The following is a 27,068-nucleotide window of genomic DNA, read 5'->3' as shown; positions in this document are numbered from 1 at the left end:
AACTTTTTTTTTTGCAAAACTTTTTTTTATTCGCACGCGCGCATCAATTTTGGGGCTCCCGGAGGATGTCATCCATATAATCAAATCAACATGACGTATTACTGGGCCTTGCAACACCGATACTACCTGCAGTGGCAGCCTTATCAGTTGGACAATTTGTACAGTAAAGGTATTATTCCCTAGACGACACGTATTGATAGTACCATTAGATGCCAATTGTACAGTTTAGTATCTACTCGATATCGATCAATGCATGAAAGAATGGAAAGATTTATTGTACTTTTTTGCCCCACTGGGCTAAATACAGGTCACATTTTAACAGATAAACACATAAACGTGTATAATAAACTTCTAGCATACTCATGTACATTCGACTTCCTCTCAGTGAACATATAGGATGCTGTATGGTTAGTTAGAGTTGGTTCGTCGAAGGCTATAAAGAATATGAATGTACTATTAAAGTGGGGGTATTCACTTAAGGTAGGACCAGGGGGTGATCAAGTTTTCAAAAATAATTTATTTTAAAAAATAATAATAATTTGGTAGCTATTTTCGTAATCAATTTTCGTGATCTGGCATGGTCGTTCCTCAATTGTTGCTATTTGGCCGCAAAATTCACCAAAAACTTTAATTGCAAGGTTGAAGTTTCCAACGGGGCGCCGGCGCCTTTTGGAACAGCCGTCCAATCACGGGCCCGCTCTAGTAGCCCCGCGCGATGGCGCGAAAAATCCATTGCACAACCAATCAGGCCGCGCCGATGGATGACGCGTGAATATATTACAGCGCTGCGGTGTTCTATGTCTGTTGTTTCAGTCGTTTGGTGTTTAAGTCAAAACTGCTCCTAAAAATTTGCTTCCTTTTATAATAATAACCTTTATTGTACTATCGGGCTAAGTACAGGTCAACAGATGAAATAGGTAATATACATGTTTGTAGTACAAACAGCTCTAAATCTACTCTAATACAGAGGTTCGGCTTCTTCTCGTTTCTTAGTGATGTTAAAAATATAATTTGAAATGGGTTTGTATAGTATAGGATGATCAAAGCGCATAAGAATGATATTTTTGTCAATATTAGACAAGTATTGGAAGTATGGAAACGTCTAAAAAAGATCATTTCTTTCATTATAATATAAACTACAATTCATCTATAAGTAATGACTATACCATTCTGGCTGACGAACTCCCGCCATTCGACCTCCTGCTCTGATTGGCGGATTTGGATGACGTAATCCGTGATGGTCGATCCCCCATCATCCTCTGGGGCTGACACCTCCACCTCCAGAGAATCCGTGCCGACTGAGGGAAATCTAACAACCACTGGTGCTGAGGGCGGGCCTATGACGGAAAAAAAATCAACTAGAAAGGCCGACGTTTGCTTTGGAGCAGATGTAGCGGATCGCTTCACCACATTTACCACATGGCAGGGAAAGAAGGAGAAACACAAGGTAAAACATTTTTTTTACGTTGATATAACTATAGTATGAAGTGACAACAGTTGGATAGCTATCCCCTGCATTATTGGTTAGGATTTTTGATTACAAAATGCAAACTGTTGATTTTCAAGATAAAAAGAAGCGTTTATGCCCCGCATTCCAATGCTGGAGCAGGAAAGCTTGACATACCTACCAAAACACTTGAATGCCGTTCATACTGTCAATATGGCATGACTTTGTACAATCCAATCAAATCCCAACAGCCAATCAGCAAAAGAAATGGCAGAAGAAGAAGAAGGAGGAGGAGAAGAAACATGAGGAAAAACAATATGTCTTCACCACATAGTGATTGTCACGGAAACACAGGAAATAAATAAATGAATAAATAGAAAGGTAACATTTAGAAAAGACAAACGCATAATGTTTACCTTCGCATATAATATCTGCTCTGTTAATTCTTACTCAAGCGCATCCATAGTATTTGGTGACAGGGGTCTAAATCACTCCTGCTATAAAACTGCAACATGATGTAACCCAACACCAGTTACCATGGTGACAGACGTCTGGTTCAGGTCTTATTTGTTTTGGAGAAGAAGAGGAAGAAGAAACAGAGCTAAAACAATATATTTTCCTTCTGCCAAGGTAAACATAATAAATACTAAAATACAAAAACCAATACCTAAATAAATATAATAGGAACAACTAAAATCACTGTTATACTCTCACACTACCTTTATGTTTCCCTTACTTTGAAAGAAAATACTTGTCACTTCTTTAATATCGGGCTACAAATATCTACCATCAAACAATCGAAACCCTAGAATGTCCATCTCACGAGGTATCAAAACAGGAAATCCCGTTGCAATACCATAACAAGCTGCCAGGGGGCCCAAAATCTAAACATTTTGAGTTCTCATCAAGATCTACCCAACTACCAAGTTTTATGCATATGACAAGCCATTTATAGCTTCTTGAGTTATCGTACTAAACCATGTACATGCACACACACACACGCACACACACGCACTCACACGTACGCACACACACGCACGTACACACACAAACGTGTGCACGCGCACACACAAGCCAAAAACATAACCAGCTGTTGAAGGTAATAAACAACAGATGTACCTGTAACGATGAGTTGAATGAAGGTCTGCCCCTGTATGCTGAAGTCGATGGCCCCCTGCGAGGCACACGTGTAGTTCCCGCCATCCCCCCTCCCCACATCCCGGATGGCAAGGCCGTCTTCCACGATCTGGTACCGCTCCACTGTAGGTTATAAGATTTGAAATCGTCAAGTGATTGGCATCAAGTTGGCTAATACGGTAACACAACATCCCTAAAGGTATCCAATGCAATTTCAGGACAGCAAAACTGGATTTTCATAGTGAATTTTCTGGTCATTCTGGTCAGCCTTTTCAGAAAAGAAAGAAAGAAAGAAAAAAAAGAAAGAAAAAAGAAAGAAAGCCATTCTATCATTTCCTCATAAATTATGCAAATGAGGCCCTTTTTTGAATAAGTTATGTTGAATGATGTTCACCATTTTACTTTCAAATACCCCAAGTATGAAATTCCAGGCAGTAACCATTATGGAATTGTAACATTTTTTTATCAATTATGCAAATTAAGTCTACATTTACATAATCAATATCTGCCTGTGTTTCTCTGGTTCTCAATTTAACACAAGCTTGAATATTCCTACCATGTGATGCAGCTGATTTATAGAATTATTCAAATTACATCTGTATTTGTATAATTGTCGCATGATTATGTCAAGCAAGCCTTCTCGAGTTATCGTGTTTACAGACAGACAGATCAGACAGATGAACGCCCATGACAACATAACCTTCTTGGTGACGGTGACAAAATGAAGACGAATTCGTAATTGTCAATGTCAGGCATATTTTCTCATCCAGAATGTTTTTGGTTATTCGGCCATAAAATTGCATCGGATACCTTTAATATTTCCACATGATGGATACTCAAGTACAGTACACAGTACTAGTATCACTACACATACTTTTGATGTGAGGGCCTGAGGCAGTTACAGAGAGACACCTGGCGGATTTAATCCACATTGCAGGGACAGGTTGTGGTATGAGTCCCACCTTCAGTGTCGATGAGGAGTCCGTGCTTGAAGTAGACGTTGACGGCATAGTCGCCCGGGATGCTGGCCTGACACTGCAGGGTGTAGTCTGTACCGGCAGGCGCCCATTGGACGGGTGGCGCCATGTCAAATGTCAGCTGACCCTCTACACCTATGTACAACAACATTGACAAAAGATATTGTCATGTTTACGGTTCCTGGTTTTTTATTTCATTTTACTGCACACTGTCCACGGCATTGAAAAGTCAGCCCTCTGTATCAGTATAAGCTACTTAGTAAAAGTAAGAGACTAAACAATAAATCAAAGCCTTATGTAGTCTCCTCTTTCCACATTTATCTGCCATCCACGTTCCGGCATGGCAACAGACATTTTTGCCCATTTTCGGCATGATTACTGTCAGAAGGCAACAGCATTTCTTGTTTGTTTTTCTCCAAGATCAGGTGAAAATTAATGCGCGAGCTGACGTCATCCATAAAAATTACTTGCTGTAGCGTAACTTAAAAGCGAAAAGTTTAAGTTGTCTAATGATAGTTTTCTTCTGTATCTGTTCATCGTGTTTTGTTGTTGTGACCTGTACTTAGCCCAGTGCGGCAAAAATGTGCAGTGAAGGTCATGCTCCCGTTTGTTTGTTTGTTCCTGTAAGCTGCCTTTTAGGCGTAACACACCGGTTTTGTACAGTAAGTACAAGCTGCCTAAGACCAGACTGTAAGGTTTGAACCACTCACACCGGGAAGAACCCTACTCCAGTGACTCTTATAAGGCCACACCAAGTAAATTTTATGGGTGACGTCCTTTGGAGACCCTAAATCTAATGCGAGAGGGCGAAAAAAAACAAGAAGGGCCCTAAAAAACAAGATGCCTAGATTAGAAATGAACTAAGAGACGATAAATGTTAGGACACAAATTGAATGAGGTGACACAGTGTAACAAGCAAGAAGTCTTTTCTTCATCATCAAAACAGCAATAAATCAGGTGGAACAGCAATCTGACGATTTGTGGCACTGTCGCGACTCTTTGGTCATTGTTACAGGAAGTGGAATTTCTTGTTGTTTTTTCTAGGAACAGGCCAAAATCAATGCGCGCGCGGACGTCATCCATAAAATTTACTTGGTGTAGCCTAAGTGCGTTGGGTTCTTTTACGTGCGTGGAGTGTGGCTCTTCCAAACACGGGACCTATCAGAGGGACGTCCCTAACCGAAGGTAGGTACTCATTTACACCTGAGTGAAGCGAGGAAAGTCGTGTAAAGCACCTTTCCCAAGGGCACAAGATTGGTAGCATCGGGCAGGATTCGAACCCGAGACCTCTTGGGTCTGACCCGAATACTCTACCGTTACGCCACACGAACCCACATTAACATGTTTACTACAACAGTTGTTGATTACTAGGCCGGATGACGTCATTTTGGTCAGGGCCACTCTGAGAGGTCCTTATGGTGATAATACCGTCTGCACGACCTGTCAGTCTCGACCTGTTGACTGTTGGAGAGTTTCCGTTGTCGCCAAACATGACCAAAACAAACTTTTACCGAAGACGAACTTCCTTTTGTACAAAAACGCACGCCTATGCAGGTTTCCTTAGGCCTCACCAATTTAATTTGTTGTTTCTCGGATTCGCCCTGTCCATTTTTGTCTGAATTGCAAAAAGTAAATATTTTTTTGGTTCTAAATCAACTGCAAAATGCTAAATGAAAGACATATTTTGGCCCGAACAGTTGAAGAAAGTCCTGTTCTTCCCAGTTGTTAAAGTTTTTCAATGTAACAATGCAATTTTATTTCATTAAAAGTTCAAAATCTATTGTTTTAATTATAAACCAGCCTGGTATGTTCACTTCATGGCTCATATTGTAACATTTCGGGTGCCTTGGCCTGTTTTTTTTTCGCCCTGTCGCTTCATATTTTGTCTGAAAAAATCCGACAAGCAACAAATTAAATTGGTGTGGCCTTAAGTTATGCTGGGCCACAATTCCCACCCGGGGCCGGCCGGGCAGGTTTTCTGAACGAAAAATACGATATTTTATAAAAGACAACAAGTTTTTAAATAAAATCCTTGTTACCAAGTTATTTAACTTAAGTGCATTTGGCCCGTGTAGGGCGTGAACATGCAATAAAGTTCATTGTCATTGTCAAAAATAATTACCATGGGCAGTATATTTGTATATTCATGATATGAATAATTGTTAATTTTTCGTTCATACATTAAGCCCGGACGGGCCCTTTTTGGAACATAAGCATTAGAGAATCTTGTTTCTAGAAATTAGTAAAAAAAAAAAACTTTTCGGGAAGATATGTAAAACCGTTTTATCGAGGTTTGACATACATGTACTGGATTAAACCAGATGGTTAGATACTTTTTTTCCTACAAGCTAAACACAAACAGAACGAGTACAAGTTACTTTAAGATGCACTGGCCGAACAGGAGAGTTCGATATAAACTGTGCGCCTAAGACACGTGTTCTTCTTTGAACGGATTTCGCATCTTGCTTCACATTTAGCGTCTCTAAACAAAGTTCACGTCTTGCTTCGTCTTGGAAGGAACTAAACGTACAAAAATAGCTTAATGAAAGTGCTTGCAATCCACGTTGCAGATATATTTCCTATTAGCGCAGAATTTTGAATTCATGAACTAAACTCAAACAAGGCTTAAGTACTCTATCCCCAACATGTTCTACTTCTTCGTTTTCAGGAAAAGAAATGCAAAAAAAAATTACAAGAGTGAATTTTAAGTTTTCTTGATTTCCATACCGTACCACTTACCAACCTGGTGTGTCCGAATTCTACTCTATATCTCGAAACCTCTCTCTTTTTCCATGGATTGTTTTGATAGCGTTCTGACTATAAGATCAACATGCTGATAATGGCAAGAAGTGTGTAACCGATATAACACTTACCTGGGAACAACATCGTGCATGCTGTGATGACAATCACCAGTGGAAAAATCTGTGCCATTGCGTCCGTAGCGAGCGCTTTCGTACTTGTACCTTACTTCCCTCTCTTCCTTCACTCGAATGTCAGCAAAACGTTCCCCCTCCTTATTTTTAAACGCGACAGTTTCGTCCACAGGAAACGTGGAGATCCTTTCATTTGTCAAATTTTGTGTGCTTTTGAACGCAAAGTTACACTTCGACACTACACGAGAAGTGCTTGGTGAGCTTTCGAGGATAATAACACTTGTGGAACAGACCTAACTAGCTTAGGAAGTGAGCTAATTAGTTTCCCCAACGTCACAACAGTAATGTCATGCTTACGGGGCGTGTGAAAGTGGGCGCTAAGGCCACAGCAAGTAATTTGTATGGATGACATCAGCGCGCGCATTAATTTTCGCCAGATTTTGCACACAAAAAACACACACATTTTGTTACCCTCTGATAGTGGCCAACATACCGAAAAGGGGGAAAGATGTCTGTTGCCATGCCGGAACATGGATAGAAGACACATTTGAAGAGAAAAGACAAGACAAATGATTTAATGTTTTGTCTTTTACCTTTATGCAGGAATGGACAGGACATCCTCTGAGTCACCTGACAAGTCTGGCTGAGAACCGCCCTGGGTGGATAACTCTTGTGGACAGTTTAGTTGCCCCGACGGCAGGACAGACTACTGTGGGACCGGTGAGGTGAGGTATTTTATTCCTTTTATATGTGATGGTGGCTGTGTATATGCGATGTTCCCACCAGCTGAATCAAAACCATTTATACTATGAATGAAAACTTTTTTTAGTTGTTTCAGTGAGAAATAAATGTTGTTATAGTTGGCAGTAAACTTAGCACAATATAGGTATCATTTCTTGTTTAACAAGGTTTATTATGTCAAAATATGAAGATGTAAGACTCTTGTTTTTTTGGGGTCCGCCTTGTTTTTTTTCGCCCGCTCGCATTATATTTGGAGTCTGTGGAGGATGTCATCCATAAAATTTACTTGCTGTGGCCTAACAAGGCACTCCAGCGTAAACCATGCGCATAATTCAGGGACAGTCCGATCACTTCACCAGGCTCTTGAATCGCAAATCTGAAGATAAAGAGCGACTTCAAACGTCTGCTTGCTTGAGGATCGACGCGTCGCTATGGCAACGTGCTGATATACGGCAGGTGAAACAATACTTCTCGCGAGATCGTGGAAGACTGTCGGACACGGCCCTGGATTCGGCGACAACTTAACGTAGGTACATCGTTCATACTCAGATAATGAATGAATGAATGAATGAATGAATGAATGAATGAATGAATGAATGAATGAATGAATGAATGAATGAATGAATGAATGAATGAATGAATGAATGAATGAATGAATGAATGAATGAATGAATGAATGAATGAATGAATGAATGACCTTTATTGTACACACATACCCACTGGGTTAAGTACAGGTCATAACAAAAGGATGGAGTACATAACGTTACATATATACGTCGTCAATGAAACTAAAATTAGGTTAATTAAGTAATTTCGGTTTCACGGGGTGCTAGAGGCCCTCATTGACACGTGTACTGATGGTGCCTCTAGTTGCACCCCAAATAACTGGGCGTGAGGGAGTAAACTTGGCAATGAAGGGCGTCGGTCTCGCCTGGAATGAAAAGATAAACCAATAGGTATATATATATATACCAACAAACAGCTAACTATTTTGACCTTTCGATATAGATGCGTATGTTAAGTGGAAGCAACAGTATGTCTATTAAGGCTACTCTTCAAGCAGAGGTTGATGAGACAAGATTGTTACCTTTTTATATATACCCCCTTTTTGTCGCTACCCCCACCAACTCTCCAAGTAGTGGTCGATGGGGCCTGGAAGATCGTTACCATTTCATATTTGCCCCGTTTTGTCGCTACCCCCACCAACTTGTTTAATATAAAGTAGTAAACTACTTGTTAGTAATAATAGTATGCCTGTTTGTTTATCTTTTCATTCCTGGCGAGACCAGTGCCTTTCATTGCCAAGTTTACTCCCTCACGCCCTCGTTATTTGGGGTGTAATCCGTGTAATTATTGCAGGTATTCGAGAAATTTTTTCCTGCAATAAATTTCAATGACTGCTAGAAGTCGCTTTTGATCCATGGCGCTGAAGGTCGTAAATTTACATTGAAATATGTATCCTTAATGCTGATTGGTCAGAATTCTCATGACGTTGAGCGCTTTGCAACGAGGATGAGCCGTTGATGCTGATTGGCTCACGTATTATGTTTGCTCGTTGTTGATTGGTTGGAAGCAATGATTGCGTTAACTTCATGCCCAAATATGGGCAACCGATTCGAAGCACCAGAAGCCGCTCTACTGCAGGGAAGCATGTTGTCTTGCAGCGTGTTGTGCGTGAATTCTCTCCAAAGTTTGGGGTAAATTTTCGACTTGTTGTCAGCAAATTATACGTCAAAAGTGTACAGTACATCGTAGGAACGTTTCCGGGATGGATTTATGCGGTTCTTTGATATTTNGAAATGTCTTGCTTTTGATACAGTCAGCAGTGAATAATGTCACTTATACTGACTCGTCTTGTGAGTATTCAAGGACCCAGTTCCTGAGTCGGTCCTCATGTGAGAGAGACGCATACACAGAGCGATAAACTAGTAATCAGCGCTGATGTTTGGACAGTTGTGAAACATGAAACATAGTAACCTTTTATATTTTTATTATTCTAAGATGTTTTTTTATCCAGTATAGTAATGTACAATATGTAAGGATTGTTTTATATAGTTTTGTTTTAAAAATGTACATACAAGCATGTATATGTTTGTTCAAGAGGCTCTCCTGGATGGAGAATAAAGATGGAAGATGAATGAATGAATGAATGAATGAATGAATGAATGAATGAATGAATGAATGACCTTTATGTACACACATACCCACTGGGTTAAGTACAGGTCATAACAAAAGGATGGAGTACATAACGTTACATATATACGTCGTCAATGAAACTAAAATTAGGTTAATTAAGTAATTTCGGTTTCACGGGGTGCTAGAGGCTCTCATTGACACGTGTACTGATGGTGCCTCTAGTTGCACCCCAAATAACTGGGGCGTGAGGGAGTAAACTTGACAATAAAGGGCGTCGGTCTCTCCGAAAAGATAAACCAATAGGCATACCAACAAACAGCTAACTATTTTGACCTTTCGATATAGATGCGTATGTTAAGTGGAAGCAACAGTATATCTAATAAGGCTACTCTTCAAGCAGAGGTTGATGAGACAAGATTGTTACCTTTTTATATATACCCCCTTTTTGTCGCTACCCCCACCAACTCTCCAAGTAGTGGTCGATGGGGCCTGGAAGATCGTTACCATTTCATATTTGCCCCGTTTTGTCGCTACCCCCACCAACTTGTTTAATATAAAGTAGTAAACTACTTGTTAGTAATAATAGTATGCCTGTTTGTTTATCTTTTCATTCCTGGCGAGACCAGTGCCTTTCATTGCCAAGTTTACTCCCTCACGCCCTCGTTATTTGGGGTGTAATCCGTGTAATTATTGCAGGTACTTGAGAAATTTTTTTCCTGCAATAATTTCAACGACTGCTAGAAGTCCCTTTTGATCCATGGCGCTGAAGGTCGTAAATTTACATTGAAATATGTATCCTTAATGCTGATTGGTCAGAATTCTCATGACATTAAGCGCTGTGCAACGAGGATGAGTCGTTGATGCTGATTGGCTCACGTACAATGTTTGCTCGTTGTTGATTGGTTGGAAGCAATGATTGCGTTAACTTCATGCCCAAATATGGGCAACCGATTCGAAACACCAGAAGCCGGTCTACTGCAGGGAAGCACGTTGTCTAGCGGCGTGTTGTGCGTGAATTCTCTCCAAAGTTTGGGGTAAATTTTAGACTTGTTGTCAGCAAATTATCCGTCAAAAGTGTACAGTATATCGCAGGAACGTTTCCGGGATGGATTTATGCGGTTCTTTGGATATTTGAGCGGGAAAATGTGCAATTACCGGCAGGGTAAAGTTTGGACAAGAAACGAAAAATGGCGGGAAGGACGGCGTGGTGTTGGAAAACCCCACAGCTTTTTCCGAGGTAAGACAACAAACTATCTACCTAAATAAACTTCCAACAAACCAGCTAGTAGCAACAGGCCACGTTATATTTCGTTGTGTTAATCGTTATATTCCGTAGAAATTTGCGTTTGGAACGGTATTTTCACTAATACTACTAATAGGGCTTGTATTTTTGATAGGGAGTTTTTCTTGAAATTCGTGGTTTGGGAGGCACTGAATGTATTTCTTCCGTGTTGAGTGGCATTGAAAAAAGCCAGAGGTGCAAATTTCGCTGCTAAAAACTGAACACTTTTTTAATATCCGCAGTTTGGTTCAGTGAACACATTTTGGAATGTACCGCACGTGTGCATAATTAAATCCACTCAACTTTCCCGTCAATAATGTCGCGTAAACAAGACTTCCCAAGTCTAAAATTAACTGGGTGCATATATTATGCACTTCTGAGCACCCCAAAATTAAATCTACATGCACAAGTGAAAATAGTTTAATTTCGGTTTTGTTACGATAGGTGTATCCTTGCTTTTAAATCAGCGGTTGTCACATTCAATAATTTGGTATTTTACTGGATTTTATACTTAATTTGTCATGAAGTCACTGGTTGTACCGGTTTGATTTTGAGGATGTACTATGCAATTTTGCTCCTGCATACCACGGAAGAATTTAACCTTGTGTACCTGCATACCATCTTTGGGGTAGAAGGCTCATCTTTACTTACATCCGTGACATACATCATACTCATACAGTACAACTGTCTGGTCATCACGGTTATAAAAGGCTCTTCTCAGGCCACACCAATTTAATTTGTTGGTTCTCGGATTTGCCTCTTTATTTTTTTTCTGATTTGCAACAGTCAAACAAAATATTCTGATTCTGATTCAACCCCAAAAATGCTCATATTTTGCCCCCAACAGTTCAGGAAACTCCCTTTCTTCCTACATGTATAAGGCCACACCATCTTAATTTTATGGATGACATCCGTGCGCGCATTGATTTTCGCCTGTCCTCAAAAAAAAAAGATCACGTCCTCCGAAGCTCTGGCCTGGTTCTAGGCCTGGGTATATACATAGTCGACCATGCATGATAGTTACTTAAAGCTACAATAGGGAGCCGGCGGGAACTCTGGAGGATGGCACCCAAAGCTCCAGATCTCAGTACATACATACAGTGCCGATTCAAAGCTATGCAAAAAGCCCGCAATGTGCCCGCTTGTCGTGTACGTCGCAAATTCACAATACCAGCTTTGTATTCCTGTGGTATAGTAGCATTTTTATTTTTCGCCGGAATTTTTTTTTAATTCGCCCGTGCGCACTAGTTTGGGGGTCTTCAGAGGATGTCATCCATAAAATTAAGTCGGTGTGGCGTTAGTACTAGTACTAGTAGTTGATACAGTTTTTTCATCTGTCATTGTATCAATGCAGTGGTTTGATGAAAAGTTCAAAATTCATTGTTTATATATTAACGCAACATTTTGTGTTGACTTCATGACTCCTATCGCAGCATTTAGGGCTACAATAGGGATGCCCAGATCTGTATTTATTTTTTTTTTTTGCCCTGTTGCTTCATATTTCTCCTGAAAAAATCCGAGAGCCAACAAATTAAATTGGTGTGGCCTAACAATACAGTCCTAACCTCTGGTTGGCTTTCCTGGATGCAGTTGCATGGAAGTGGAGTCTTTTATCCACTATAACACCTTTTCTTCTTTTGTTTTGCTATACCAGGTATTAGGCCACACCAAGTAACTTTTATGGATGACGTCCTTTGGAGACCCTAAATCTAATGTGAGAGGGCAAAAAAAAAACAAGAAGGGCCCTAAAAAGAAGGTGCCTACTACAGCCTAGATTAGAAATATACAGAGACGACAAATGTTAGGACATAAATTGAATGAGGTGACACAGTGTAACAAGCAAGAAGTCTTTTATTCATCATCAAAACAGCAATTATATAATAAATCAGGTGGAACAGCAGTTTTCGTCCTGTGCTCTGGGGAGATAGATGGAGCGGTCAGCAAGTTTCTTCAAATGTGGCAGCATGTACCAAACTGAATTCCTAAAGGTCCGTACAAACCTATTTGCGGCACTGTCGTGACTCTTTGGTCATAGTTACAGGAAGCGGAATTTCTTGTTTTTTTCTAGGAACAGGCCAAAATCAATGTGCGCGTGTATACGTCATCCATAAAATTTACTTGGTGTGGCCTTACCTGCCTTGATGTTGTTCCTCCCTTCTTCTTCTTCATTCATCCTCAGCAGAGGTGTAGCTTGTGAAGATTTGTGTCCAGTACAGTCTGTCATTCATGGTGGACAGAAGTTCCTAGTCCTTGCAGACCAGTTTGACTCGAGGAGACCCTTAAGTGTTGTGATTGGACAACCGATCCTCCTTTTTGCCTCTGGAGTCCAAAGTAGTGGTCGTCGGCACGTCGGCAGAACGTACTGCGCCTGCGCAGAACTCTGCATTTTTGCGTTTTTCATTGGGTTTTTAGTCGATGTTGCATCAGAATTTTTTCTGTTGCAGAGGATATTCTGTTCGAAACAAAATTTGGAAACTACTGTCGAAATGCTTACCTTATATGAGCAAATACAACCTTATATGAGACATTCTGTAAAAATGCTATGTACAATACATTACGGGTTTCACGCAGGTGCAGTGCGTTCTGCCGACGTGCTGTAGTCGTCCCGCTGGTACTCTACTACGAGTCACATGACCCGCGAGGCTAAGCCGACGTCTTTTCACTACCGTGGTGATGTTTGGGAGTGTTCTATATATGTTCCTCCCTAGGTGTTAGCTATTTAACATTTACCAGCATTAAAGGGTAACTCCCATTTTTGGACCAGTCCTCCACTGACTCTATGTCGTGTTTTAAAGACAATCTGTCCTCGATGGTACTCTTCATCTTCATCTTCTTCATCTTTGCCGGGGCTCTAAGATGTTATACAAGCCCCAGCTACACCCCCATATAGCCCCTGTTGGGGCACTTTAGGAGGGGGGGGGAGGCCTTGGTCTAAGGCAGGCAGGCCACCCGGCAGCCTGGCCTGGAAGGACTCAACGGTGGGATCGAGCCATGATTACCGGGCCAGGCAAGGTGTTCCATTGTGGGATCGTGCGGGAGAAGAGGGAATATTTATAGACGTCTGTACGTGCGTGTATGGGTTGGTATTTATACTGATGACTCCCTCGGGTACGCCCCTGAGCTGGCCTGAGCAGTTTATCTGTAGGGATAATAGTAATTTTATGCACTATTTTGTAAAATGTTGTGAGGTGGGCTTTCCTCCTCCTTTCGGAGAGGAGGGGCCACTGCAGGTCGTTGAGCATTTGTGTCACACTACTAGTCCGCTGGTAGTCATTTAGGGTCACTCGGGCGGCCCTGCGCTGGACGGCCTCCACTGCCTGATCCCCTTGTTGGTGTACGGGTCCCAGACGTTGGCACTATATGGTATCCTACTCAATCTGCAATAAACTTTACTGTCATGTATGTTGATCCTACTTTTCTGGAAGATCATTAATAAAAGCTATGAACAGCACATGCAGGTCCCCGCATGCTTCCTTGGGGAATACTGCATCTTCTAAACCTTCACCCACAAAGTGTGTTCCTCATTCAGTACCAGTCCACTATTTGTCTCCTCTGAAACAGGAAGTCCCAACACCATGTAGATGTAGAAGTAGATTTCTTCAGGCCAGGTAGGAGTTCTCTCCAGTTTGGCCCGCTCTTGACTTCAGCCAACAGTCATCTCAGGCTGCAGAGGATGATCTAGGGCTCTGTAGTTACAATGGGTGTAGCCTCATCTGGTTGTCAAACCTTGATTTAAAACAGTTCACAGGGTGCTGTGATCACGTCTTCAGGTAATCCGTTCCACCAACATGCTGTTCTGTTAGTGAAGAAGTCAAGTCTTGTGTTCCTTTTTGCCGGCATCCTGTTTATTTTCAGGTGATGACCTCTTGTTCTTTTTTTCTGATGATATAGCTAGGTAGCAGACATTTTGTGTCATACAGGCCATGGGTGTACTTGTAGAGTCTGACATTAATCATGTCGCCCCTCAGTCTTCTATAAACCAAAGTAGGGAGCTTGAGTATACTGAGTCTGTCTTCGTATGGTAGTTCTTGTAAGCCAGGCACTCTTTTGGTCACTCGCTTCTGTACTTTTTCATATATACAGTTTCCCTGTTACTCGATAGGACTGTAACTTGTGGAGTAGGTGCTTATGAGGCACACTCACAGAATGGAATACCTTCTTTAAATCAAGGCATACGACATCCACTGGGTCCTCACCTTTTAGAATTGTACATGTACATGCAATTCTGGGTAAGCACTAATTTGTTCAGGTCTCCCATTTGTTTTGAAGCACTGGTGCTGTCCTTGGTGCTGAAACCAATGCCGCCCCCTCCCTTAATTGGTAATAATATTAGGCCACACCAAGTAAATTTTATGGATGACGTCCTTTGGAGACCCTAAATCTAATGTGAGAGGGCAAAAAAAAATAAGAAAGGCCCCAAAAAACAAGATGCCTAGATTAGCAATATACTAAGAGACAACAAATGTTAGGACACAAATTGAATGAGGTGACACAGTGTAACAAGCAAGAAGTCTTTTATTCATCATCAAAACAACAATAAATCAGGTGGAACAGCAGTTGTCGTCCTGTCCTGTTTTTGTGTTACGGGGTTTCACGTCAATCTGACGATTTGCAGCACTGTCGTGACTCTTTGGTCATAGTTACAGGAAGCGGAATTTCTTGTTTTTTTGTTTTAGGAACAGGCCAAAATCAATGCGCGTGCGGACGTCATCCATAAAATTAACTTGGTGTGGCCTTACCCTGATAGACTGGACTTTTTCGCCTCTTCTTCAGTCACCAAGAAGCTTGAACAATGTCCCAACGTCTCAGTAAAGGCAGCTGGAACAAGTCTGGCTTATCTGGAGGAAGACAATTGTCTCAAACACTTCCCTTTGTTCAAAATACTTCATAACTGCAGTCATTTCGACTTTGTTTACATGCAAGTGAAGCGGTACCGTTGTTTCAAATTGGTTGCCCATATTTGGGCATGAAATCTATGTCATCATAGCTCCTAACCAATCAACAACAAGCAAAAATTACAACCTCCTCTTTGATCTCTAGACTGTAGTTCTGGCCCGAAGTGCCTGACATCAACACTGGGGATGTGTTCAACCTCAGTGGTAAAGACACTGTTGAGGAAGTCATTAATAACGTCTCATTGTATCATTTACAGTATGTATAGCTAGTGATAGTACTTTGTCTTTTTATTGTTTAATTGTACACAAATGTGACTGCCATGTATCCGTTATGTGTGGCTTTTTAATACAAGTACACAATGCAATAAATAAACAAATCAATATATGAACCATTTTCCTTAATGGTGAAACAAAATTCTGTGTCATATGAAAGGAAGAATTATATATTTTCAATTTTTGTCTGTAGACAGTGGACAGTTGAGTGCATTCCTCATTTCTAAAGTTTGCAATGTTGTTTTCAATTTTATACTTAACATTATGATAGGTCTTTTTGAGCTTAGGCCACACCAATTTAACTTGTTGAGGGTTCGCCTCTTAATTTGTCGATGATTCCCCCCCCCCTCCCAAAAAATTCTGGTTCTAAATCAACTCAAAAAGGCTTATACGGGTATTTTGCCCTCAACAGTTGAGGAGAGCCATTTTCTTCCTAGTTGCTACAGTTTTTCCATCAATCAATGCAGTGCTTTGATTAAAAGTTAAAAATTCATTGTTTAAATATTAACCCAACCTTTTGTGTTGACTTCATGGCTCCTATCGTAGCATTTGGGGCTATAATAGGATACCTTGACCAGTTTTTTTTTTTTTTTGCCTTGTCGCTTCATATTTTTTCTAAAAAAATCCGAGAACAAGCAAACTAAATTGGTGTGGCCTTAACATGCATTAAATGTTGGTTTACTACTATAGACCCTGTAAATGAACCAAACAAACCACTGCTAGATTTGGGCTTTTAGAATCTTTGTAATTGCCTTTTGTACATACTTGTATCTTTGATTAGTTATGGGCATAAGGTAAGAAATAGTGTATGTTTTCCATTTGACATTTGAAGTAAAATTGGAGTTTTGGTGTTGGTGGGACTAAAGTTGAATGTGGTTCAGACATTTACTAACTTGTGTGTTGAAAAGTTCAAACTCGTTCCAACACAAGGGAGAAACTCGCCATAAATTTTCGGCTGATCCCGTGGATTATGGTGAGTTTCTCCCTTGTGTTGGAACAAGTTTGAACTTTTCAACTATGGATTCTACCAACACAGGTGCGCTTTCATTTTAAAACTTGTTTGTTATGTGAGACAATTTCTTGCTAGTTTCAATACGCTGACTCTTGTTTCTCTGTCTTCAAGATGTGGACCTAGGGCCTGGACTGTAGCAGGAGGAAGAGCCAGACTTTTATGGGCCGAGCTGTGTGAAAGAAGATGGGGAGGTGTGAGTATGGTTTCTTTATTAACACGAGACAACACTCCACATGCCTTCAGGTGCACACACTTACACTCGCACTTCTCTCTTTTGCCCAGTTTACTCTACTGAGGGTCTGCATTCCTTTTAAGGGGGCCCGCAAGCCCTTTTCCGTAGAGCGTAATCGGCCGTAGTAATTCTACGTAGAGCGTAGACGGACCGCTCTTCGCATTTTGCGTAGAGCGTATTCGCCGTTTTAATTCTACGTAATGTATTGTAGCCACTTGGAATCTATCGTAAAGCATAATCGAGAGGTTTACAAATTCAGCGTAGAGCGTTTTCGGGACCCCCCCTTGCAGGCCCTCTTTTAAATTTGATAATAGCAGGCGGCTTTAATTCCACAACAAGCATCACTGAAAAATTTGTCATATCATTGAATTCCAGATTGCAACCAAATTGTTGATTTGAACCATCTCACTTATTAATATTCTCCAAACACATCTTTAATTGATTGAAATTGTCCCGCAAAAAATGTTTGATTCCATGTTAACTACCTCGGTGACTAAAAAAGTATTGTGTAGTTGAGTGTGCTCCAAATTGCCCCCAAACACTTTCTGGACTTGTAGTTGATTGAAAGTTTCCCGCCAAAATGGAGTCTAATTGGCACCCTCACCTGGTTAATTAATTAGATTAAAGTTTTCCCGCCAAAAAACTTAGTATATGGAGCACTCTAACCTTGAACTTGTGCCCCCCCCTCCCCACACTTCTACCACAACTAACACAGTATGTTAGTTACACTGTTCCAACACTTTGGACTTCTTTGGGCATGTAACTTCCCCAAACACGTAGTCACCACACTCTGCTACCCAAACACTTTGTCGATCGAGTGCAGTTTTTACACCACTTAGACTTAAGAATAATCTCTCGCTCTCCTGGTTGGTCAATGCACTAAGTGTACTCCCCGTGGGATGTCTTTCCGGAGACATTGATGCTTCGAAACATCAGTATACCAGTGCAATTGACAGACCAGGAGAGCGAGAGATTATTCTTAAGTCTAAGTGGTGGAAAAACTGCACTGGATCGACAGAGTGTTTGGGTAGCAGAGTGTGGTGACTATGTGTTTGGGGAAGTTACATGCCCAAAGAAGTCCAAAGTGTTAGAACAGTGTAACTAACATACTGTGTAAGTTGTGTGGGGAGGGGGGCACAAGTTCAAGGTTAGAATGCTCCATATACTAAGTTTTTTGGCGGGAAAACTTTAACCCAATTAATTAACCAGGTGAGGGGTGCCAATTATTTTTTTTTGGCGGGAAAATTAACTTTGATAAGCAAAACAAAATTACCCCCATCATTTGCAAGCTCATTCGCAAACAGACTTAGATTTAAAGCGATGTCAGCTATATTAAAAAACCTGGCCAAATTTTAAGACTAACACTGAAAACTATCTGCCTGAACTGCCATAACTTAACCACAGGCTAGTACATTTTAAGTATAGAAAGCTTTTACACAGTCTATCAACATAATCTTTTAGTTTTTACCAGTGAAATGACTTGAGGGGGCATCTTTTTAGCTAATGACCACAAATGACATTCTGGGGCCATCCTTGTCGCACGAATCAGATTTTTTTTGCTGTGGCCATGTCCAGATTGTGCTCCCATTTACTAATCCTCAGTTTGAAATGAATTAATCAGTCCAAAGTTTTATAAATCGAAGTTGACAGTTTTACTTCCGTGTTTTAAGCGAATGATCTCCTCAACGCCCTGCAGTATATTGACAGGCCCAAGCGCATCTGGGCCAAAATCCACCACCACAAATGATAAAGTTCAAATAGGTGTCTCCTGAATTCTTGCAAAGTTTCCGTGCTATACACACTTTTGAGGTACTTTTTTTGGGCAGAATATAATTATGTGATCACAATATTTTGGCAAAAACAGTACAGTTTAAAAGTGTGTACAGCACAGAAACTTCGCAAGAATTAATCAGGCACCTATTTGTTATTAAATTCTTTGTGGTGGTCAGGATTTTTAGCCCAGTTGTGCAAGGGCCAATATTTTGCAGGGCGTTAAGTGGTAATTCGCTTAAAAGACATACTATTAAGTAAAACTGTCAGCTTTGATTTATGAATCAATGAATTCACTTTAAACTCAGGATTGATAAATGGGAGCACAATCTGGACATGACAAAAGCAAAAAGAATTCAGATTTGTGTGACAAGGATGGTCATTTGTGGTTATTCACTAAAAAGACACACCTCTCTTAGCTAAAATGATCCTCGTATTAATATCTATCTTTTGCAGAGACCATTTCAAGAGGCCTTGAAAGAGATCCTGCCCCGCTGTCAAGGCCACACCTGCTGGACACTGGACTTTTATCAACCTCTAACTGTAATTCTATCTTTATACCAAGATTGATTTTTAACCTACTTCCATACCTACACTATCTCACAGTGACTTGGCTGCATTAAAAGTAGAAGCCAACTTTACAGTAATTATCATCCTTGCGAAAAGACAATTTTTTGAATTTGCTGATTCCTCCCTTTGAAACATCACACACATACAGCTTACCTGTAGTACATTTCACTCTACAGAAAGAAAGCACAACATGATTGCCTTTTCCATTTTCTGTAAAGAAATAGGACATATTTCTAACAATCATTATGTGACCAAAGTACTTTCTCAAAAATCCACTCTATCATTGTTTAAAAAGAAAAGTTTGTGAAACACCTATAATGCATTAAATTTTCTGTATAAATAGCTGTATTTTGTTGATATGAATAATCCTGCTTGTTATTTAATTTGTTACTTGACAACCAGAGACAAACATACATGTATAGAAAGTTAGGTAAATCAGAGTCTAGATTTGTATGCTTTTTGTGTGCTTTTTGCAAAATCATAATTACAAGCACATTTCAGTGGGAAAATATAGCAAGGTGCGTAAAATCACAATGTTCATAATATATTTTAGAGATTTAACGTTAGAACACTCTAGACTAGAAATGGATATTATGATTTATCAAAGACACTCTTTTTCCTCCAACCATAAAAAAAATGCCTCTTTCAATGTGTCACCTAATTTTGTAACCCTATTTGACTGTGAGTGCTAAAAAATTCCATTATTCATCTTTGAATGTTTAATTTTTTTCTTTTAAATCTATGATTGCTTAACCATGTATACTTCTATAGTATTGTCATTTCTTCACAAAAAGGACAATTTCTTTTTCAGAAAGGATTTTAAAAAGGACAAATCATATTAACACAGTTTTGTAGTTGTTTTGAACATTTTATATTCTGCACTTTCCTTGAAAGTAAAGTTTACATTTTGTACTGTCATATGTTCTAAATCATAGTATTATTTTTAGAATCTGAAAATAATTTTCTCAAATACCAACAAATGCCAAATCTTGACTATGCATGTACATCTTCACCAATAAACATTAACAGCTAGAATTCATGATCATAATGAAATTTCATTTTTTTTCCATTTTTAATGCTTTTATTTGCCTAAACATTGTTCCTGTATCAGTAATAGTAATGGTTTTTAAAAGGGTGGATGTTGATTTTGATGAAGTCTAGAGGATATCAGGGAAAACTGTTTGATCACAAATGCTGTTGAAAACATATCCCATTGCTATACAGAATGAAACAACAGGCAATCATTACAAGTGCTCTCCTAAATAGGAAAATGTACTGTGTTTTCCATCATTTGCAATAAAAGATTAGTCACAACCTTAAACTAAGTATTAGTTAGGAATGTGAACTCTTTCGGAAATGACAACAAATAGCAGGGAGGGCCTAGCTGAGTGTCAACAATGGCGTTTAGAATGAAAAATTCAAAGGATTGCAAACATGCCCTTTCCCAACATCTTTCATTGTCATTTTTAAGGGTCTGCATGGGACGTCCCAATCGCGCTTTGCGGGCTAAATTTTGTAAGGCAGCGACCACGATTTAAATTTATTCAGGTTGGTTTCACGTAGATTACATTTGATATTAGATCGAGTTGTTGGACTTCAAATTATGCAAAATTGAAATGGCAAGATGCAGAATGCTGCAAAGCAACGACCGCGTATTACAGTTCACTCGTACTGGCTGGACGTTTTATCACACAGATGACAGTTAAAACGGTGAAATATCAGATCGACCCGACTTTCCATTATGCAAACGTAAAATGGCTTATTACGCATTTCGGCCTGCAGACCCCATTTTTGAAAGAGTAACTTTATAAATAAAAGCCAACTCACAGTCAAGTCTGATGTTCTCTTCTCTTGTAGATAGGTGACAGGTCCCTCAGAAACACAGGCAGATCCTCCATGAATATACTGAGACAGGAACACAGGATAGCTGACAGGTCCCACGGCACACACAGGAGACAGGTCCCGCAGTGTCACCTATACAACAGCAGCATCTCAAGCCTGGAGTGTAAAAGAAATACACATTCAGAAAAATCACAGGCCACATACTAGTAATGTTACATGTGTGTAACAATTACTCACAGAGCATCATACATTGCAATGTTCACATTATTTGTTTGAGTTCTAAAACCTGCTTTGGGTTGGGGTCAACTCGGACCATTTCTGATATCATGATTGGGGAAAATGAAGAGCAGAGGAAAAATAACCATCTTTTCTATGGCAATCAGTCGAGATCTTTATTTGCAATCAGATACAGATTCATGTAACATCCGTGTCCATAATATCACCAGGGTCCATAATATCGCCACCTTGAGAAACAGTGTGCTTAAAGATATTTTTACTGCAATATACTTTTGGTATGCACTCCTTCACACATCAAATGTACATACCTTGGGTATGTTGCAGTAAAAATATCTTGAAGCACACTATTTCTCAAGGTGGCGATATTATGGACCCTGGTGATATTATGGACACAGATGTTACAGATTCATGCACAGATTCATGTACAGATACAGATTTTCCAGGTAGGATGACCGTACATGCGAGTGAGGAGGCTTGACCAAATTGCAATGAACATTCAATCAAAAGTAAACATATTGGTGAACATAGAATATCATGACCATGGAAAAATCACATAAAATACCTCAGAACAGTCAGCAACAACACGCAGAATACTATTCAAACATCTGATGAGTTCAACTGTTACAGCATTTACATCTCATATTGACTATGACAGATGACATACATATAAAACAGTAAAAAAATCAAGTAAACAGGAGGAGAAAATATGGGGGTCTTGATGGACAACAAACTCAACTTTCACGCAAATACTGCAATACATGGAACTGATGGTGAGTTCAGATACTGCAATTAGTGATGCATACCGGTTCACTGGACTTGAATCTGGACTTGTAAGAATGTTTAGGTTCAAGTCCAAAAAAAAACTAAAAGTCAAGAACCGAGTCCGGACTTATTACCATAAAAGACCATTACATACCCCTTTTCTTTCCAAACCACCTAAAACCTTCCGTAGATTGTAAAATCTTTGCTGCAAAACGAAGAAAACATTGCCATTGGGCATCGTCAAGTACCGGCCTCCATGTTATGTGGCCAAAGTTTCACCCAGACAACATTGCAAGGTTGCCAACATGCAATTTTTGTATATTGCCGTGGGTTTAGGTCCGGACTTACAAGTCTGGAACTGAACCTAAACCTCTGGACTTGAATCCGGACCTGAACCTAAAATTGGGTTTAGGTATGCATCACTAACTGCAAAACATGGAACTGATGATGAGTTCAGATACTGCAATACATGGAACTGATGGTGAGTTCAGCACCAAGGAGAAGTCCACACTTATGGGGGGGGGGCATCCACAACTTTGGGGATGTTTTACAACACTTGCTGTGGCAGAAGGTATCCAAGAAAGCCAACCGAACGCTGGGAGGAAATTAAGAGAGCTTTCCACAACCTTGACACAAGGACAGTAACGTTGTACGTACCACTGCTGTAAGTCTAATTTGGTTCGACCTCATCTGGAATATGCAAATGTCATATGGGGGCCTTATTTCCGGCTGGACCAGCGGGAACTGGGGAAGGTGCAAAGAAGAGCCACCAAACTCCCAAGAACAGAGAAAGGATAGTTTCTATTGGTGTTACTTTTCTACACTTGCGTCAAGTACATCAGCATTGTAACTCATTTTGTACCGCACAACAGCACACAACCAAGTTCTGTCACAGCCGCCACCCGATTGCTACTGTTGGCAGGAATGATGATACACGACACGTCACAACTAAATGTAAAATGAACGCTCAATCGTATTCTAAAGATCCATTTTAATGATGAAATCCTATTGATATTGAAAAATCTACCTCAAAAGGAATCATATTTTCCTAAACGTCTACAGTACGACACGATTTTTGACGGATGTTTCCATTTTCAGGACGCAAATCACAGGTTCATTCCTACCACGCGTTCGAACGCCATGTTTACTCGTGTTGCCATGGACGCGGGTTCGAATTCTACACATTCGACAAGTTTCGTGCTCACGGACAAGGTGGGAAGTTTTCTCTCTCCTGTTTTAGGTGAAAAATACCGAGAAAAATCCTAGAGAAGTCGCAAATCTCAGTAACATGTTACGTGCGAGTGCTACTTACATGTCGTTAAGGCTGATAGACCGCACAAATGTCAAAATATCTTTCGAAATGGAGCACAAAAAGTTCGTAGGGTTCTAAACAATCTGGTTACCGCAAGGTCACATCAGATTCTCAAGGTCATATTATCGCTTGTAAGGACATTTTACACGTACAGGAAGAAAGTTAAGTCTTTCTTGGTATTTCTGAGATCTTGTAGACAGTTTTAGCGTATGTAGACGTCTTATCGCCAGTGGGATCCAGAAAGTCACTTGCTATTTCAAGTATTTGTGGATTTATTTGATGACCTCTGTAGGTGTTCTGTTGAGAGCGAGTGCACGAATTACCGAAGAAAACCCCTACGACACGATGTCTGCCCTGATGATGGCCGAGAACAATTTGAGTCAGGTAGAGGTAAGTCCTACATTAGGTCAAGTAAGTAAATTTTATGGATAACATCCTCCGCAGACTCCAAATCTAATGCGAGAGGGCGAAAAAAAACAAGGCGGGTCCAAAAAAACAAGATTCCTATATTCTGAAATTTTGACATCATAAACCCTATTAAACAAGAAATGATACCTATATGGTGCTAACTTTACTGCCAACTATCACAACATCCATTTGTCACTAAAACAACTTTAGGAAAGTTTTCAATCATTGTACAAATGGTTTTGATTCCGTGGGAGCGTATAAAAGGAATAAAAAACATCACCGCATCAAAGTAAAAGTCAAAACAATAAATCAGAGCCTTGTCTTGTCTCCTCTCTTCATGTTTATCTGCCATGTTACTTTCCAGCATGGCAAGGCATGCCATTTTGTCCATTTTTGGAATGTTGACCACCGTCAAAGGGCAACAAATTTCTTGTTTTTTTTTTCCCAAATCAGGCGAAAATCAATGCGCCCGCGGATGTCATCCATAAAAATTACTTGCTGTGGCCTTAGCTGATACACGGAGATTGTTCAACCTTGTCCGCTGAACAATAATACTGGCGGAAGCCATGTTTTTCAGATCAAACTTCATTCCGAGGTAGGAAGTAAAAAGTGTACAAACGTTCAGTATGATGGCTTAACTAGACCAGGGAAGGCTATTCTCTCATATTTTCCATAGACATAACAATTATTATTATGTTAAACTATAGAAAAGTAACATTTGCGAAGATCAAATGCATAACGTTTACCTTCAATGGCATATTGTATAAAATCCTCCTACTATAAAATTGCAACAAAATGTAACCCTGTAAAAACATTCAGTATGATGGCTTAACAAGACCAGGGAAGGCTATTCTCTCATATTTTCCATAGACATAACAATTATGTTAAACTAGAAAAGTAACATTTGCGAAGATCAAATACATAACGTTTACCTTGGCCTATTGTATAAAATCCTCCTACAGTATAAAATTGCAACATAATGTAACCCTGTACAAACATTCAGTATGATCATCTTAACAAGACCAGGGAAGGCTATTCTTTCATATTTTCCATAGACATAACAATTATGTTAAACTAAAAAAGTAACATTTGCGAAGATCAAATAAATGCATAACGTTTACCTTGGCCTATTGTATAAAATCCTCCTACAGTATAAAATTGCAACATACTGTAACCCAACACCAGTTACCATGGTTCAGTCAGGCCAGAGGTCACTGGAGGAAAATTAGAAACATAACAAAAACAATACGTTTTCCTTTGGTAAACATAATAAATGTGGAGTTCATTTTGTTTTGTTGTCCTTAGGCCACACCAATTTAATTTCTTGGTTAACGGATTCGCCCGCTTCATTTTTTTTCGGTTTGCAAATAAAAATAAAAATTCAGAATCAACTGCAAAATGCTCATATTTTGCCCTGAACAGCTGAAAACAGTCCTTTTCATCCTAGTTATATAAGAGTTATTCCATCTTTCAATGCAATGATATCATTAAAAGTTCAAAATTCATTGTTTAAATTTTGTGCCAGTCTGGTGTGTTGACTTCATGGCTCCTATCGTACCATTTTGGGCCATAATAGGATGCCTAGGCCTGTTTTTATTTTTTTTTCGCCCACCCGCTCCATTATTTTTCAAGAAAAATCCGTTAACCAAGAAATTAAATTGGTGTGGCCTTATACTCACTGCAGACTGGAGGTGGTGACCTGAGAAAACTGACCCATGAGAGTGATGAGGGGAGGTTGAAGGTACGTCATCATTTCTACAACATTCATGGCCAGTCAGAAGTTGTATGTTATGCCAGTTATTGCTAAGCCATTCTGTGTTTTGAGGGGTTTGAAATCCTCCTCCCCCCTTGTCAAAATTTCTTCTTTAGGCCACACCAAGTAAATTTTATGGATGACGTCCGCGCGCGCATTGATTTTGGCCTGTTCCTAGAAAAAAAAAAACAAGAAATTCCGCTTCCTGTAACTATGACCAAAGAGTCACAACAGTGCCGCAAATCGTTAGATTTACGTGAAACGGGTAAAGAGCACATGCTTTGATTCTGCAGGCCTGCAAAAATGTGATGAAAGAAACAGGACAGGACAACAACTGCTGTTCCACCTAATTTATTGCTGTTTTGATGATGAATAAAAGACTTCTTGCTAATGTTACACTGTGTCACCTCATTCAATTTGTGTCCTAACATTTGTCGTCTCTTATATTTCTAATCTAGGCATCTTGTTTTTTGGGGGCCCTTCTTTTTTCTTTTTTGCCCTCTTGCATTAGATTTAGGGTCTCCAGGGGACGTCATCCATAAAATTTACTTGGTGTGGCCTTACAATAAGTTATCAATAGAGTCAGTCTATGCCTAATGCTAACATATTCTCCTACCATACACGTCATGTACTTCTTCTTATTTGGTGCTCATTTTATGGATTCCGACTATCCTAAGGTTTAATATGTTAACCCTTTGTCTGTGTTGTTTTTCTCTGTTTTGTTTTGTTTTGTTCTTATTGCTCTGTGTTCCTTTTCCTACATAGCCCGAGCAAGAGGGTGATGCGGCCAGCTCGTTTAGCGAGTAAGAACTGTTTAGTTGGGTTTAACTAACAATGTTCAGAACAGTTAGAACAATAGAGGGGGGATCCCATCTACAGACAGAGATAGAAGCCAGTCTAAGCTTTGTTGTTTTCTATGGTAGGAACACTTGTATGTATACTAAGGAAGGGAACTGTAACATACCAGTAGTGTTATGGATCACAAAATGGGCTTCAAGTGCAGTTGGACAATGGACCTATCGCATTATTACGTCACAGTTTGTTTACCGCAATGAATGCTGGTCAATCGACGTTTATATTGTACAGGGGTGCGTCGCGCAGTGTGTGTTTGTGTAGTGTTAGCCTTAATATAAGGCTTTTATACAGTACTACTTTCGTCTAATGTCACAACTAAATCTGGTGACCGTTGCGGCATGTAATGCTGTGTCAACAAAACTTAAGACGCAGCAAAAATCAAACATACCTGACTTTGAAAACTTTGAAATGATCTTTATTCTTTAACTGACCGTTCTAGAATTGTTCTTTAGAACAGGTAAACAACTGTGACGTAATAATGGTATAGGTCAATTGATAGTTGCAGATACCATGAGTTCACACAGTACTGTCCATCTGCACAGTTATGTTGTTGC

General features: G+C 39.9%; 2 protein-coding genes across 2 annotated transcripts in view; one reads left to right on the top strand and one right to left on the bottom strand.

Annotated features, from left to right (window-relative positions):
* Window positions 1-6,713, bottom strand: part of LOC109467144 (contactin-1a-like) — a 9,139-nt gene extending 2,426 nt beyond the window's left edge. The window contains exons 1-4 of the mRNA XM_019765076.1: window positions 6,435-6,713; window positions 3,547-3,696; window positions 2,567-2,707; window positions 1,167-1,337 (exon numbers count right to left, since the gene is read on the bottom strand). Coding sequence (XP_019620635.1) covers window positions 1,167-1,337; window positions 2,567-2,707; window positions 3,547-3,696; window positions 6,435-6,492 — 520 coding nt within the window. The 5' untranslated portion in view covers window positions 6,493-6,713. The remainder of the gene's footprint in view (window positions 1-1,166; window positions 1,338-2,566; window positions 2,708-3,546; window positions 3,697-6,434) is intronic.
* Window positions 6,714-26,645: 19,932 nt separating this feature from the next.
* Window positions 26,646-27,068, top strand: part of LOC109467141 (nucleosome assembly protein 1;3-like) — a 1,619-nt gene continuing 1,196 nt past the window's right edge. The window contains exon 1 of the mRNA XM_019765074.1: window positions 26,646-26,656. Coding sequence (XP_019620633.1) covers window positions 26,646-26,656 — 11 coding nt within the window. The remainder of the gene's footprint in view (window positions 26,657-27,068) is intronic.

This window comes from Branchiostoma belcheri, unplaced genomic scaffold (genome assembly GCF_001625305.1).
Source record: "Branchiostoma belcheri isolate BF01 breed outbred unplaced genomic scaffold, Haploidv18h27 scaffold176, whole genome shotgun sequence".
Taxonomy (NCBI): Eukaryota; Metazoa; Chordata; class Leptocardii; order Amphioxiformes; family Branchiostomatidae; genus Branchiostoma; species Branchiostoma belcheri.
Note: the sequence above shows the minus strand (reverse complement) of the source record. Positions and strands in the feature narration are given on the sequence as shown.